The sequence below is a fragment of the Nerophis lumbriciformis genome, linkage group LG07 (genome assembly GCF_033978685.3).
Source record: "Nerophis lumbriciformis linkage group LG07, RoL_Nlum_v2.1, whole genome shotgun sequence".
Classification (NCBI taxonomy): domain Eukaryota; kingdom Metazoa; phylum Chordata; class Actinopteri; order Syngnathiformes; family Syngnathidae; genus Nerophis; species Nerophis lumbriciformis.
Genome location: NC_084554.2, coordinates 10,579,825 through 10,597,040, shown reverse-complemented (window position 1 = coordinate 10,597,040; position 17,216 = coordinate 10,579,825). Strand labels below are relative to the sequence as shown.

Sequence of the window (17,216 nt, the reverse complement as noted above, 5' to 3'; positions counted from 1 at the left end):
GTGATGGATGGAATTCATGTCCTCAAAACGTCTCGACAGACTTTACAATATTTGAACAATGATGACGAAAACTGTTTTCTCTGTCGTGTCCGTGTGTCGAAAATTGTTATGCGCTTTTGTTTAAATTTGATTTTGTGCGTTGCATAGATTTGCCGTGCGCAGTGGACGCTTGAGCAGTGCGCAATTGCACAGGTGCGCACCTTAGAGGAAACTTTGCTGATGACATCTATTAAACAGACAAGAAGCAAGGAATCATGCAGAGACAGAGTTCAATTTGGCTCAATGAGGAGAGACGTTTTGGGCTGTACTCTAGTTACAGAAACAGCCTATGCTCTAAAGTCCTGCCCACGTGCTCCTCTATTTATTTGGGAGGTCCCTGGTTACATCACTGAGGCTGCTGCTGAAGCAGCCTCAGTTAGACACAATATATGACTATTAATGAAATGCAAATGTGTTGACACTCGTGATATCGCCCTGTCTCTGCTCTGTCTGCGTCACGGCACTCGATGTTCGCCCTTGGCAGTCAGCAGGCCGATTCTGGACACAAACACTGATATGAGACGACTCGCTTTGCACAGATAGAAAAGTAGTGAAGTGAAGTGAATTATATTTATGTAGCACTTTTTCTCTAGTGACTCAAAGCGCTTTTACATAGTGAAACCCAATATCTAAGTTACATTTAAACCAGTGTGGGTGGCACTGGGAGCAGGTGGGTAAAGTGTCTTGCCCAAGGACACAACGGCAGTGACGAGGATGGCGGAAGCGGGGGTCGAATCTGGAACCCTCAAGTTGCTGGCACGGCCGCTCTACCAACAGAGCTATACCGCCCCAAAGTACAACTTCAGCACAATTGATAATAACTATAGCAACGGCCTTTAAGCATAAGAGTAGTGTGATAACTTACACATAATTATTCTAACAGAATGTGTGTGTGAATGGGTGAATGTGGAAATGGTGTCAAAGCGCTTTGAGTACCTTGAAGGTAGAAAAGTGCTATACAAGTATAACCCATTTACCATTTACCTAGCAACGGAAAGTTGTGTGGCGCTAGGATCAAAACCAAAACACTAACCACAGGGAAATAATACAACCAACACAACAACACTCGTCCTATTGCACAGCCTGTGACCCATAACAGGATAAGTGGGATGTGAAAAGAATACCGTGGATGGATGGACCATTTTTGTCAATGTGATTATCCAAACAACCCAGAATATAACCCTTAACTAATAGAATTTGACCCGCATGACGTGGGCTTGCTTCAAGCCACCTGCTCCTCACTGGGTTCTGGTTTCCATGATCACCCACCCCAACTTATGTTTGATTCTTTGCAGATATTCATGAGTGGCCACAGGATTTGCATGGTCACTTGGGTCCAGACTGCAGGACCAGATGGATGAAAGAAGAACGTGGAGAGAACATGTTCAAGTTAGTCATTCATTTCTTCCTCTCTTCTCACCAAATTCTCACAGTGTTGATTTGGTAGGCGTTTGCATTTCCAATATGAAAACACGAAATGTGTACCGTTTTTTGGTTTTTTTTTTGGCACCAGTCTAATAGGATACCAACTTTTATATTGAAAAAGGAGGTTATGGTCAAACATCTCCCTGAGAGAGCATGAGGAGGTTGAGGTGGGGGGGTAGGGGGTAGCGGGTAGCGGGGGTGTATCTTGTAGCATTCCGGAAGAGTTAGTGCTGCAAGGGTTTCTGGGTATTTGTTCTGTTGTGTTTATGTTGTGTTACGGTGCGGATGTTCTCCCGAAATGTGTTTGTCATTCTTGTTTGGTGTGGGTTCACAGTGTGGCGCACATTTGTAACAGTGTTAAAGTTGTTTATACGGCCACCCTCAGTGTGACCTGTATGGCTGTTGACCAAGTATGCGGTGCATTCACTTGTGTGTGTGTGAAAAGCCGTAGATATTATGTGACTGGGCCGGCACGCAAAGGCAGTGCCTTTAAGGTTTATTGGCGCTCTGTACTTCTCCCTACGTCCGTGTACACAGCGGTGTTTTAAAAAGTCATACATTTTACGATACCGATAATTTTGAAACCGATACCGATAATTCCCGATATTACATTTTAAAGCATTTATCGTCCGATAATATCGGCAGTCCGATATTATCGGACATCTCTACTTATATCTGTCAGTAAACTCGCCATGGAAGCGCTAAAACATACCGGTGTAGTGACCTTACATTATTCACCCAAGGAACTTTAGTTATTCGAGAGTTCCGGTCGGACGGTTTTTCACGGGACACATTTTCCGGCCTTCTTGTTGTTTTCGGATGAGAAGATGCTGCATAAATCCTGAAAATTTGCGCACGTCCGCCACTGTAGTCGGTGCCCATAAAGTAGTCGATAAGCTTCATCCCTTTCACTATCTTCTTGTTATGGGACATTCATCTTCCACTGTTGCCATTTCTAATATAAAGTAGTGTAAAGTTCTTACTTATATCTCGCTATGGAAGGGCTAAAAACTACCGGTGTAGTGAGTTTTACATTATTCACCCAAGGAACTTCAGTTATTAGAGAATTCCGGTTGAACGTTTTTTCATGGGACACATTTCTGCCGTTGATGTTGCACTAGTGAGCCAAGAATGAGGAAATGCTGCTCCGTTATTGATTGAAGTAAAGTCTGAATGTCATTAAAACAGTTAACTCCATCTTTTGACACTTCTTCCACTCCCGTCCTTGCACGCTACACCGCTACAACAAAGATGACAGGGAGAAGACGCTGTCGAAGGTGAGCCACGTAAATAAGACCGCTCACAAAACGACGCATCCGGGAGCGACTGTCAGAAAGCGGCTTGTAAAACATAATTTTGACCAAAGAACCACCATTACATGTTATTTAGATCACAAGGAAGTCTTTTACATTTAGAATTTTTAAAAATAAAAATATGATCCCTTTAATGCAGTGTTTTTCAACCTTTTTTGAGCCAAGGCACATTTTTCGCGTTGATAAAGCAGACATCTTTAAAAAACGAAACCCAGTTGTCAGTAAAAAGTCGTTGTCACAATTGTTGTATATGACTTTAAAGCATAACCAAGCATGCATCAATTTAGTTCTTGTCTCAAAGTAGGTGTACTGTCACATCACACCCTGACTTATTTGGACTTGTTTGCTGTTTTCCTGTGTGTAGTGTTTTACTTCTTGTCATGCGCTTCCATTTTAATGGCTTTTTCTCTTTTTCCGGTGTTTTCCTGTAGAAGTTTCATGTTTTCCTTTGAGCGATATGTCCCGCATCTACTTTGTTTTAGCAATCAAGAAGATTTTAGTTGTTTTTAATCCTTCTTTGTACTTTGTGGACGCCGTCTTTGCTCCACAGTAAGTCTTTGCTGTCGTCCAGCATTCTGTTTTTGTTTACTTTCAGAATCAGAATCAGAATCAGAATCAGAATCAGCTTTATTGTCATTACGCAAGGTAACGAGATTGAGGCCATTCCATACAGTGCGATGTGTGCATGCTAGAAAAACAATGTGCAAATATATAAAAATATAAAAAATGTAGAAGTGCAATGAATATGGTGTGAAATGAATATATACATGAAAAAAAAACAAAAAAAAAACAGGGTGGTTGGTGGAATGGGTTATTGCACCGAAGAGAAGGCAGTTATGAGGGACAATGGGGCAGTCCGTTCAGGATGGTTATGGCCCTGGGGAAGAAGCTGTTCTTTAGCCTGTTTGTTTTGGTTTTAATGCACCTGTAGCTCTTCCCAGAGGGCAGCAGGTGGAACAGGTCAGAGCCAGGGTGGGTGCTGTCCTTGATGATGGCACTGGCTCTGTTGAGGCAGCGGGAGGTGTAGATGTCCGTCAGAGAGGGGAGAGGGCGGCCGATGATCTTCTGAGCCGTCTTGACCACTCTTTGCAGCCTCTCCCTGTCTGCTGCAGTGCAGCTGCCGTACCATACCGTAATACAGTAGGTCAGCAGGCTCTCGATGGACGAGCGGTAGAAGGTCAGCAGCAGGTCAGGCTTCAGGTTGTACTTCCCGAGGACTCTAAGGAAGTGTAGCCGCTGCTGAGCCTTCTTGATGATTGATGTGGTGTTGACTGTCCAGGAGAAGTCATTAGAGATGTGGACTCCAAGGTACCTGAAGGTGTGGACCCTCTCTACACGCTCGCCGTTGATGTAGAGGGGGGCAGGGTCGGTGCTGCTCCTCCTGAAGTCGACGATGATCTCTCTGGTCTTGCTGGTGTTGAGAGCGAGGTTGTTCTCCGAAGACCAGGCCGTCAGCTTCAGGACCTCCTCTCTGTAGGCAGCCTCGTCACCCCTGGAGATGAGCCCGACCACTGTGGTATCGTCGGCGAACTTGACGGTAAGGTTGTCACTGTGGGCCGGACTGCAGTCATGGGTGTAAAGGCAGTAGAGGAGGGGGCTCAGCACACAGCCCTGTGGGGAGCCGATGCTCAGCGTGCGGGAGGATGAGAGGTGCGGGCCAAGTCTCACATTCTGGGGTCGGTCCGTTAGGAAGTCCCTTATCCAGGCGTTTGTGAGAGGGGGGAGGCCAAGAGTGTCCAGTTTATTGCAGAGTCTGTCCGGGATTATTGTATTGAAGGCAGAGCTATAGTCCACAGAGAGCATCCGGACGTAGCTCTGCTGCTGCTCCAGGTGGTTCAGAGCAGAGTGGAGAGCAACAGCGATGGCGTCCTCTGTGGACCTGTTCGCCCGGTATGCGAACTGGTGGGGGTCGAAGTCTGGAGGGATATGGTCCTTGATGTGCTGGAGAACAAGTCGCTCGAAGCACTTCATGATTACCGGAGTGAGGGCCACTGGTCGGTAATCATTCAGGCTGGTGATGGGAGACTTCTTCGGCACCGGGATTATTGTAGATGACTTCAGGCAGGATGGGATGACTGCCTGAGCCAGGGAGAGGTTGAAGATCCTGGTGAGGGGGGGAGCGAGCTGGTGGGCGCACGTCCTGAGCACCTTTCCAGGTACTCCGTCTGGTCCGGTAGCCTTCCTGGGGTTCACAGCCAGGAGCACTCGTCTGACACTGTGCTCCTGTACAGTGAGTGGAGTGGCGCCGGAGCCCGGTGGGGGCGGGGGCAGGGCTGGAGCAGATGAGTGTCGCTGGGGGGTTTCGAAACGGGCAAAGAAACAGTTAAGCTCCTCTGCCAGTGTCGCACTCTGATCCGCAGTTGTCATATTGCAGCCTCTGAAGTTCGTGATGTCATGAATGCCCCGCCACACCTCCCGTGAGTTTTTGCTGGACAGATGGGACTCTATGCACCTCCTGTGGTCCGCCTTTGCTTTTTTAATCCCTCTCTTCAGGTCGGCTCTAGCAACACTGTACAGTGCCCTGTCCCCTGACCTGAAGGCTGCGTCGCGGGCCCTGAGGAGTGTGCGGACCTGGCTGGTCACCCAGGGTTTCTTGTTGGGGTAAACCCGGATGGTTTTTTCCACAGCCAGTTCGGTTTTAGTTTCGTTCTGCATAGCCACATCATTTGCAGACTATAATTACTGGTTTGCAAAAAATATTTTTAACCCAAATAGGTGAAATTAGATAATCTCCCACGGCACACCAGACTGTATCTCACGGCCGCGGCACAGTGGTTGAAAAACACTGCTTTAATGCCCCTTTTGTATGAAAAAAGACCTGAATAGACCCGCTCATCGGCATTGCGCCTTATAATATGGTCCAGAAAAAACGGTATTGAGATTTTTTATTGTCATTGGGTATTGTGTGTAGAATTTTGAGGACAAACATGGATTTATTCAATTTTGGAATAAGGCTTTTGCGTAACAAAATGTGGAAAAAGTTAGTTTCCCTGAAATACGCTTTGAGGCAGTAAATTCTGTTTAATCCGATTACTTGATTAATCTATTTTGATTGATTGACTGAAACTTTTATTAGTAGGTTGCACAGTACAGTACATATTCTGTACAATTGACCACTCAATGGTAACACCCCAATAAGTTTTTCAACTTGTTTAAGTCGGGGTCCACGTTAATCCAACAAACTAATCGTTCGATGACTAAAATAATGGACAGGCTGCAGCCCCATCCAGCGGATGTATGCAACGATCCAAACACAACTTTAATACTGAAGTGGATTCGGGACTCTTTTTCTTCTTCCAACCCAATAATGCATCAGTGAAATTCATCTCGTTGTGAGCACGCTCCTGAGAGTTACAGTCGCCCAAAGGGAGGAAATACAACAACCTGTTGTTTTATGATCCTAATCGTGTTTGTCAGAACTTCTGGAGATTAGGTTGTAGCTGTGGGCGAGCAGTTTATTGCTATATAAATTTTAATGTAAAACGTGTATTTTTTGGGGTGGGTGGAGGGTGCCACACTAAAACTGAAACGCCCCAAAAGCCTCGAGTTTATACGTGGCTGGCTGAAATAAATTCCCTCAATCGTTCGACTTTTTTTTTTTTAAGCTTCTTCCCTCACGTTATCTGGCTTTCTCTCGGGCGTGGGGCTCCTGCGCTGACTTTAAGACGGACAAGATAAGCGCTAAAGGTCACTCCTTTTGACACCTGTCCTCCGGTGCTTCAAAAAAAGCACATCAAGTGGACTTTGCGCCAAAGTTGGTGTTAAAAATCACGACTGGAAGTTAGCAAAATATATATATATGCAAAATAAAAAAAAAATAAAAAACTCATGTTAGCTGCGAGCACCACCCATATGAAAGTTTTTTTTGTCAATAATATGTACCGTATTTTTCGGACTATAAGGCGCGCTCAAAATATCCTTTCATTTTCTCATAAATCGACAGTGCGCCTTATAACCCGGTGCGCCTAATGTACGGCGTAATTCTGGTTGTGCTTACCAACCTCAAAGCTATTTTATTTGGTACATGGTGTAATGATATGTGTGACCAGTAGATGGCAGTCATACAAACCCCGTTTCCATATGAGTTGGGAAATTGTGTTAGATGTAAATATAAACGGAATACAATGATTTGCAAATCATTTTCGACCCATATTCAATTGAATGCACTACAAAGACAAGATATTTGATGTTCAAACTCATAAACTTTTTTTTTTTTTGCAAATAATAATTAACTTAGAATTTCATGGCTGCAACACGTGCCAAAGTAGCTGGGAAAGGGCATGTTCACCACTGTGTTACATGGCCTTTCCTTTTAACAACACTCAGTAAACGTTTGGGAACTGAGGAGACACATTTTTTAAGCTTCTCAGGTGGAATTCTTTCCCATTCTTGCTTGATGTACAGCTTAAGTTGTTCAACAGTCCAGGGGTCTCCGTTGTGGTATTTTAGGCTTCACATTTTCAATGGGAGACAGGTCTGGACTACAGGCAGGCCAGGCTAGTACCCGCACTCTTTTATTATGAAGCCACGTTGATGTAACACGTGGCTTGGCATTGTCTTGCTGAAATAAGCAGGGGCGTCCATGATAACGTTGCTTGGATGGCAACATATGTTGCTCCAAAACCTGTGTGTACCTTTCAGCATTAATGGTGCCTCCACAGATGTGTAAGTTACCCATGTCTTGGGCACTAATACACCCCCATACCATCACAGATGCTGGCTTTTCAACTTTGCGCCTATAACAATCCGGATGGTTCTTTTCCTTTTTGTTCCGGAGGACACGACATCCACAGTTTCCAAAAACACTTTGAAATGTGGACTCTTCAGACCACAGAACACTTTTCCACTTTGTATCAGTCCATCTTAGATGAGCTCAGGCCCTGCGAAGCCGACGGCGTTTCTGGGTGTTGTTGATAAACGGTTTTCGCCTTGCATAGGAGAGTTTTAACTTGCACTTACAGATGTAGCGACCAACTGTAGTTACTGACAGTGGGTTTCTGAAGTGTTCCTGAGCCCATGTGGTGATATCCTTTACACACTGATGTCGCTTGTTGATGCAGTACAGCCTGAGGGATCGAAGGTCACGGGCTTAGCTGCTTACGTGCAGTGATTTCTCCAGATTCTCTGAACCCTTTAATGATATTACGGACCGTAGATGGTGAAATCCCTAAATTCCTTGCAATAGCTGGTTGAGAAAGGTTTTTCTTAAACTGTTCAACAATTTGCTCACGCATTTGTTGACAAAGTGGTGACCCTCGCCCCATCCTTGTTTGTGAATGACTGAGCATTTCATGGAATCTACTTTTATACCCAATCATGGCACCTACCTGTTCCCAATTTGCCTGTTCACCTGTGGGATGTTCCAAATAAGTGTTTGATGAGCATTCCTCAACTTTATCAGTATTTATTGCCACCTTTCCCAACTTCTTTGTCACGTGTTGCTGGCATCAAATTCTAAAGTTAATGATTGTTTGCAAAAAAAATTTTTTTTATCAGTTTCAACATCAAATATGTTGTCTTTGTAGCATATTCAACTGAATATGGGTTGAAAATGATTTGCAAATCATTGTATTCCGTTTATATTTACATCCAACACAATTTCCCAACTCATATGGAAACGGGGTTTGTAAATAAGAGATACGTGTAAACTGCAAGATGACACCAGCAAACACCACCAAAACTTTTAATGTTCCATTGAGAATATAGAACATTACACACGGCACTCAAAAATCTGTCAAAATGTTTTTAGTACGACTTTGCTATGCCATGAAGCCGCACCGTTTGATGGATTGTCAGCGAATTAAACATACGAGTATTATTATGGTGTGTGTATAAGGACAGCAAAATGGCACCTATTAGCAGACATATTTTTTTTTTCGTAATATTATGCAAAACCAACTTATCCAACCTTCTGGTACCTGCTGATGTGTATTTGGGATCTGCATAAGTCCTGAAAATTGTGCGCGCGTCCGCCATTGTAGTCCGTGCTGACAACCGTAGTCGATAACCTTCTTCTTATACACTACCTTCTTATCTGGCGTTCATCTACCGCTGTTGCCATTTCTAATATAAAGTAGTGTAAAGTTCTTACTTATATCTGTCAGTACACTCGCCATGAAAGCGCTAAAACATACCGGTGTAGTGAGTTTACATTATTCACCCAAGGAACTTTAGTTATTAGAGAGTTCCGGTCGGACGGTTTTTCACGGGACACATTTCCGGCGGATGAGGAGATGCTGCTCCGTTATTGATTGAAGTAAAGTGTGAATGTCATTAAAACAGTTAGCTCCGTCTTTTGACACTTCTTCCACTCCCGTCCTTGCACGCTACACCGCTACAACAAAGATGACGGGGAGAAGACGCTGTCGAAGGTGAGCCACGTAAATAAGACCGCCCACAAAACGGCGCATTCTGAAGCGACTGTCAGAAAGCGACTTGAAGATGTGTAAAACATCATCTATGTAACATTTTGACCAAAGAACCACCATTACATGTTATGTAGACCACAAGGAAGTATTTTACATTCAGAAAATAATCATAATATGACTCCTTTAATGCGCCCTATAATCCAGTGCACCTTTTGTATGAAAAAAAGACCTGAATAGACCCGCTCATCGGCAACGCGCCTTTTAATCCGGTGCGCCCTATGGTACGAAAAATTCGGTAATCTTATTTCCAAAAAAGTTTTTTCCGACTTCACTAGTTTTTTGTCGTTTCCTTTTGCAAGTGGGTCAAACTGTAATGGTGAGCTCCAGGGTATCATACTCATCCTATGAACCAATCATGATCACAGGCTGAACTTGTGGAGCAGAATTTAAGTTTTTGCGATGAATCATTAGACCGACCATCGAAGTTTGTCGCCATGCCCCGCCCACATCCTATGGTGCATGCTAAAATGCTCGGGAATTTGTCATCGTCCAGCTGTCTGGTATCCATGATTCTGACTTGGGGTCTGTGGAAGTTTCTCCCCTTCGGGTTCCTCGGACCACCAAGCACTGACATGAGAGCCTGGATCAGGTTCACAATATAGTTTTATTTTGCAATAAAATGTCTTGCTTTTCAACAATTGTTTTGTATTTGTCTGTCTCTCTCTCGCTTGGTCCAACTCCAACACCTCTCTCCTCCCCGGCTGCTGCCCTTTAACAGAGCGACAGGTGATTAGATAATCAGGCCCAGGTGGGCCATCTACGCACCTGTCGCTGATCTCGAAGCCGGTCCTGGCACACCCCGTTTCGCTGCAGGTCCGCAGGCCACGCCCCCCTCCACAGGGTCAGTCAGTCAAAGTCCCAGGGATGAGTTTGTCAAAGCACGAGGAATTTAACGCATAAACGCATGCAATTAATCCCCCCAAAAAATCGCATTAATCATGTACAAATGCAGATTAATCACACAATTCACACTTCTTTATCTTAACCGCGGATAGTTACCAGAAAGGTTGTTATACGGTCAGTGATCAGGTCAGTGCAAAGATGAATATGGAGGGAAAAAAAATAGTACCGGCAAATTTCCCCGGCCGGACTGTAGATAATATTGTTTGCAAGTTTTAAGAAAACAAATGACGTGTATTCAAGTAAAACATTTTGAGAATGTTCATGACAATGAAACTGCATTTGTGTCCAAATATTGGTGTCTTTTTAAAAAAGATTTAAATCATGCAAACAATGAATTTACTGCCATTTATCGAAATATAAAATTGTGATTAAACTAGAAATGTCCGATAATGGCTTTTTTGCCGATATTCCGATATAGTCCAACTCTTAATTACTGATTCCGATATCAACCGATACCGATATATACAGTCGTGGAATTAACACATTATTATGCCTAATTTTGTTGTGATGCCCCGCTGGATGCATTAAACAATGTAACAAAGTTTTCCAAAATAAATCAACTCAAGTTATGGGGAAAAAAAATGCCAACATGGCACTGCCATATTTATTATTGAAGTCACAAACTGCATTAGGAGGTTGAGGTGGGTGGGGTTGGAGAGGGCGGGGTTTAGGGTAGGGGGCAGAAGGGGGTGTATATTGTAGCGTCCCGGAAGAGTTAGTGCTGCAAGGGTTTCTGGGTATTTGTTCTGTTGTGTTTATGTTGTGTTACGGTGCGGATGTTCTCCCGAAATGTATTTGTCATTCTTGTTTGGTGTGGGTTCACAGTGTGGTGCATATTTGTAACAGCGTTAAAGTTGTTTATACGGCCACCCTCAGTGTGACCTGTGTGGCTGTTGACCAAATATGCTTTGCATTCACTTGTGTGTGTGAAAAGCCGTAGATATTATGTGATTGGGCCGGCACGTAAAGGCAGTGCCTTTAAGGTTTATTGGTGCTCTGTACTTCTCCCTACGTCCGTGTACACAGCTGCGTTTTAAAAAGTCATAATTTTTACTTTTTGAAACCGATACCGATAATTTCCGATATTACATTTTAAAGCAATAATATCTCTGATTAAACCAATTTTTTTTTAAAGAATCGCTGGTCAAAATAGCTGACTTCATCATGTGATGACACATGATCAGTGAGATTTGTTTTAGTTCCAGGGGGCGTATTTGGGGTGTATTTGGGGTTCAGGTACAGGACCCTTTAATACCACATTTAGTCTTGCAAATTGGGTGCTAGTGGCTCAAGCCTGAATAATTGTATTAGCAAATGTAGCCTTTTATTATTGTTTTTGTGCAACTTTGACAGAAGTATTTAACGACAGTTATGTTTTGCAAGAGCGGGTTTGACCTTTTTCTACTCTTGGAGAACTTCAGAGTGTGTCCTCCAGATGACTGCTGATTACAGACAATAAAATAGGACATAATTCAGGCTAAGAGGTTTTTTTTTTTTTTAATTAAAAGTTCAATCAAAGCCAGGTGCGTTGCCAGAGGGCAATAATTGAATAGCTCTGCGAATTTTCTTTTCGGTGAAGTGAACATTTTGAATGAGTGGCTGCTCATTTTGTGACACAGCAGGGTGACAGTTCCTGTCCAAATCTGCTGCTCCCTTCTCGTCTCAGTCATGGTTTCACTGGACTGAAGGACATTTCACACAGATCATCACATAACGATTCATGACAATATCGCTATTGCAGTGTGAAGAAGGAGTAAGTGTTTTTGCCTTTTTTGTGTTGCTTTTTTTTTTTTTGTGGCAAATTTCGCAGGAACAGTATGCACCTCACAGTCATATTGTTTGGTGTACTCTTAGCTATTTTTGCAAGTATAAATCTCACAGTCATACAATCTGATACATGACGCATGTTAACTGTTGAATCACATTTTTTGTTACTTGAGGCTAACTGTGAGCATTTCAGACCCCTCGTTGCAAGTCTTGAGTTGTATGTTGTAATATTTACACGAGACAAAAATACAAACACAACACTTTAGATTTTGCTCCAATTTTTCAAGAGTTGAACTCAAATATCTAAAACATTTGCTATATACACAAAATACCTATTCCTCTCAAATATTTGTCAGAAATTCTTCTAAATGTGTGTTAGTGAGCATTTTGTCATGTTTTTGTTATATTCTGTTAGTTTTGGACTCCCTTAGTTCCTGTTTTTGTGCACCCTTGTTTGTTTTCTGTTACCATGGGTGCTTATTGTTTCTACCTGTCTCTGATTGGTGCTCGGGACGCTCACCTGTTTTCCGAGCACTACCGTATTTTTCGGACTATAAGTCGCAGTTTTTTTTTCATAGTTTGGCCGGGGGTGCGACTTATACTCAGGAGCGACTTATGTGTGAAATTATTAACACATTAGCGTAAAATATCAAATAATATTATTTAGCTCAGTCACGTAAGAGACTAGACGTATAAGATTTCATGGGATTTAGCGATTAGGAGTTTGGTAAACGTATAGCATGTTCTATATGTTATAGTTATTTGAATGACTCTTACCATAATATGTTACGTTAACATACCAGGCACGTTCTCAGTTGGTTATTTATGCCTCATACAAACCCCATTTCCATATGAGTTGGGAAATTGTGTTGGATGCAAATATAAACGGAATACAATGATTTGCAAATCATTTTCAACCCATATTCAATTGAATGCACTACAAAGACAAGATATTTAAAGTTCAAACTCATACTCTTTATTTTTTTTTGCAAATAATAATTAACTTAGAATTTCATGGCTGCAACATGTGCCAAAGTAGTTGGGAAAAGGCATGTTCACCACTGTGTTACATGGCCTTTCCTTTTAACAACACTCAGTAAACGTTTGGGGACTGAGAAGACACATTTTTTAAGCTTCTCAGGTGGAATTCTTTCCCATTCTTGCTTGATGTACAGCTTAAGTTGTTCAACAGTCCGGGGGTCTCCGTTGTGGTATTTTAGGCTTCATAATGCGCCACACATTTTCAATGGGAGACAGGTCTGGACTACAGGCAGGCCAGTCTAGTACCCGCACTCTTTTACTATGAAGCCATGTTGATGTAACACATAGCTTGGCATTGTCTTGCTGAAATAAGCAGGGGCGTCCATGGTAACGTTGCTTGGATGGCAACATATGTTGCTCCAAAACCTGTATGTACTTTTCAGCATTAATGGCGCCTTCACAGATGTGTAAGTTACCCATGTCTTGGGCACTAATACACCCCCATACCATCACAGATGCTGGCTTTTCAACTTTGCGCCTATAACAATCCGGATGGTTCTTTTCCTCTTTGGTCCGGAGGACACGACGTCCACAGTTTCCAAAACCAAATTGAAATGTGTACTTGTCAGACCACAGAACACTTTTCCACTTTGCATCAGTCCATCTTAGATGAGCTCAGGCCCAGCGAAGCCGACAACGTTTCTGGGTGTTGTTGATAAACGGTTTTCGCTTTGCATAGGAGAGTTTTAACTTGCACTTACAGATGTAGCGACCAACTGTAGTTACTGACAGTGGGTTTCTGAAGTGTTCCTGAGCCCATGTGGTGATATTCTTTACACACTGATGTCGCTTGTTGATGCAGTACAACCTGAGGGATCGAAGGTCACGGGCTTAGCTACTTATGTGCAGTGATTTCTCCAGATTCTTTGAACCCTTTGATGATATTATGGATCGTAGATGGTGAAATCCCTAAATTCCTTGCAATAGCTGGTTGAGAAAGGTTTGTCTTAAACTGTTCAACAATTTGCGCACGCATTTGTTGACAAAGTGGTGACCCTCGCCCCATCCTTGTTTGTGAATGACTGAGCATTTCATGGAATCTACTTTTATACCCAATCATGGCACCCACCTGTTCCCAATTTGCCTGTTCACCTGTGGGATGTTCCAAATAAGTGTTTGATGAGCAATCCTCAACTTTATCAGTATTTATTGCCACCTTTCCCAACTTCTTTGTCACGTGTTGCTGGCATCAAATTCTAAAGTTAATGATTATTTGCCAAAAAAAAAAGTTTATGAGTTTGAACATCAAATATGTTGTCTTTGTAGCATATTCAACTGAACATGGGTTGAAAATGATTTGCAAATCATTGTATTCCGTTTATATTTACATCTAACACAATTTCCCAACTCATATGGAAACGGGGTTTGTATAACGTACACATGTTCAGCCTGTTGTTCACTATTCTTTATTTATTTTAAATTACCTTTCAAATGTCTATTCTTGGTGTTGGCTTTTATCAAATACATTTCCCCAAAAAATGCGACTTATACTCCAGTGCGACTTATATATGTTTTTTTCCTTCTTTATTATGCATTTTCGGCCGGTGCGACTTATACTCCGGAGGGACTTATACTCCAAAAAATATGGTAATCAGATGGACTATTTAAGCCTGCCTTTGCCCTAGTCCTTATCTCTAGTCTATGCCAAGTGTTGGCTTTAGATTTGAGTGCGATCGGCACGTTGTCCCTTCGGCTTGTTTTCTGTTTCTGTACTTCTTTGATTTTTTTCGAGAATAAATCACGTTCCTACCTGCACGTCCTGTCCAGAGTGGTCCGTTTGCATCCCGGGGGAACGAACCCCGCAGTAAGCTGTGACCCCTCCGAAATGACATACTTATTTTTTTTTGCCAAGAATACCATCCCACCTTACAGGTGTGACATATCAAGATGCTGATTAAACAGCATGATTATTGCACATGTTTGCCACTCTGAAATGTGCAGTTTTATCACACAGCACAATGCCACAGTTTTGCCACCAGAGATGTTGCCCGTGAATTGAATGTTAATTCATCTTCAAACCCCGTTTCCATATGAGTTGGGAAATTGTGTTAGATGTAAATATAAACGGAATACAATGATTTGCAAATCCTTTTCAACCCATATTCAGTTGAATATGCTACAAAGACAACATATTTGATGTTCAAACTGATAAACTTTTTTTTTGTTCCAAATAATCATTAACTTTAGAATTTGATGCCAGCAACACGTGACAAAGAAGTTGGGAAAGGTGGCAATAAATACTGATAAAGTTGAGGAATGCTCATCAAACATTTATTTGGAACATCCCACAGGTGAACAGGTAAATTGGGAACAGGTGGGTGCCATGATTGGGTATAAAAGTAGATTCCATGAAATGCTCAGTCATTCACAAACAAGGATGGGGCGAGGGTCACCACTTTGTCAACAAATGCATGAGCAAATTGTTGAACAGTTTAAGGAAAACCTTTCTCAACCAGCTATTGCAAGGAATTTAGGGATTTCACCATCTACGGTCCGTAATATCATCAAAGGGTTCAGAGAATCTGGAGAAATCACTGCACGTAAGCAGCTAAGCCCGTGACCTTCGATCCCTCAGGCTGTACTGCATCAACAAGCGACATCAGTGTGTAAAGGATATCACCACATGGGCTCAGGAACACTTCAGAAACCCACTGTCAGTAACTAGAGTTGGTCGCTACATCTGTAGGTGCAAGTTAAAACTCTCCTATGCAAGGCGAAAACCGTTTATCAACAACACCCAGAAACGCCGTCGGCTTCGCTGGGCCTGAGCTCATCTAAGATGGACTGATACAAAGTGGAAAAGTGTTCTGTGGTCTGACGAGTCCACATTTCAAATTGTTTTTGGAAACTGTGGACGTCGTGTCCTCCGGACCAAAGAGGAAAAGAACCATCCGGATTGTTATAGGCGCAAAGTTGAAAAGCCAGCATCTGTGATGGTATGGGGGTGTATTAGTGCCCAAGACATGGGTAACTTACACATCTGTGAAGGCGCCATTAATGCTGAAAGGTACATACAGGTTTTGGAGCAACACATGTTGCCATCCAAGCAACGTTACCATGGACGCCCCTGCTTATTTCAGCAAGACAATGCCAAGCCACGTGTTACATCAACGTGGCTTCATAGTAAAAGAGTGCGGGTACAAGACTGGCCTGCCTGTAGTCCAGACCTGTCTCCCATTGAAAATGTGTGGCGCATTATGAAGTCTAAAATACCACAACGGAGACCCCCGGACTGTTGAACGACTGAAGCTGTACACAAAACAAGAATTGGAAAGAATTCCACCTGAGAAGCTTAAAAAATGTGTCTCCTCAGTTCCCAAACGTTTACTGAGTGTTGTTAAAAGGAAAGGCCATGTAACACAGTGGCGAACATGCCCTTTCCCAACTACTTTGGCACGTGTTGCAGCCATGAAATTCTAAGTTAATTATTATTTGCAAAAAAAAAAAAAAAGTTTATGAGTTTGAACATCAAATATCTTGTCTTTGTAGTGCATTCAACTGAATATGGGTTGAAAAGGATTTGCAAATCATTGTATTCCGTTTATATTTACATCTAACACAGTTTCCCAACTCATATGGAAACGGACTTTGTACTGTAAGCCGTCTCCAAAGGCGTTTCAGAGAATTTGGCAGTACATCCAACCGGCCTCACGTGTAACCACACCAACCCAGGACCTCCACATCCAGCATGATCGTCTGAGACCAGCCACTCGGACAGCTGCTGCAACGATTGGCTTGCATAACCAAAGAATTTTTGCACAAACTGCGAGAAACCGTCTCAGGGAAGCTCATCTGCAGGCTCGTCGTCCTCATCGGGGTCTCGCGCTGACTGCAGTTTATCGTCGAAACCGACTTGCTCGCATTCGGTGGCATCTGGCACGTTGGAGAGGTGTTGTCTTTACAGATATATCCCAGTTTTCAGTGTTCGGGGCAGATGGCAGACAGCGTGTGTGACATCGTGTGGGAGAGCTGTTTTTGCTGATGTCAGCGTTGTGACTCGAGTGGTGGGGTTATGGTATGGTATGGGCAGGCATATGATACGGATGGCATATTGATGGCATTTTTGAATGCACAGAGATACCGTGACGAGATCCTGCGGTCCACTGTTGTGCTATTCACCCTTAGACCAGGGCATGACAATGCACGGCCCCATGTTGCAAGGATCTCTACACAATTCCCGGAAGCTGAAAACATCCCAGTTCTTGCATGGCAATAATCGTGCTGTTTAATCGGCATCTTGATATGCCACACCTGAGAGGTGGCATGGATTATCTTGGCAAAAAAGAAATGCTCACTAACA

The 17,216-nt window shown here is 43.0% G+C and overlaps 1 protein-coding gene across 1 annotated transcript in view; it reads left to right on the top strand.

Annotated features, from left to right (window-relative positions):
- The first annotated feature begins 1,354 nt into the window (after positions 1-1,354).
- The window catches only part of LOC133609843 (matrix metalloproteinase-16-like), a 303,619-nt gene continuing 287,757 nt past the window's right edge, over positions 1,355-17,216 (top strand). Inside the window, exon 1 of the mRNA XM_061965852.1 lies at positions 1,355-1,428. Coding sequence (XP_061821836.1) covers positions 1,393-1,428 — 36 coding nt within the window. The 5' untranslated portion in view covers positions 1,355-1,392. The remainder of the gene's footprint in view (positions 1,429-17,216) is intronic.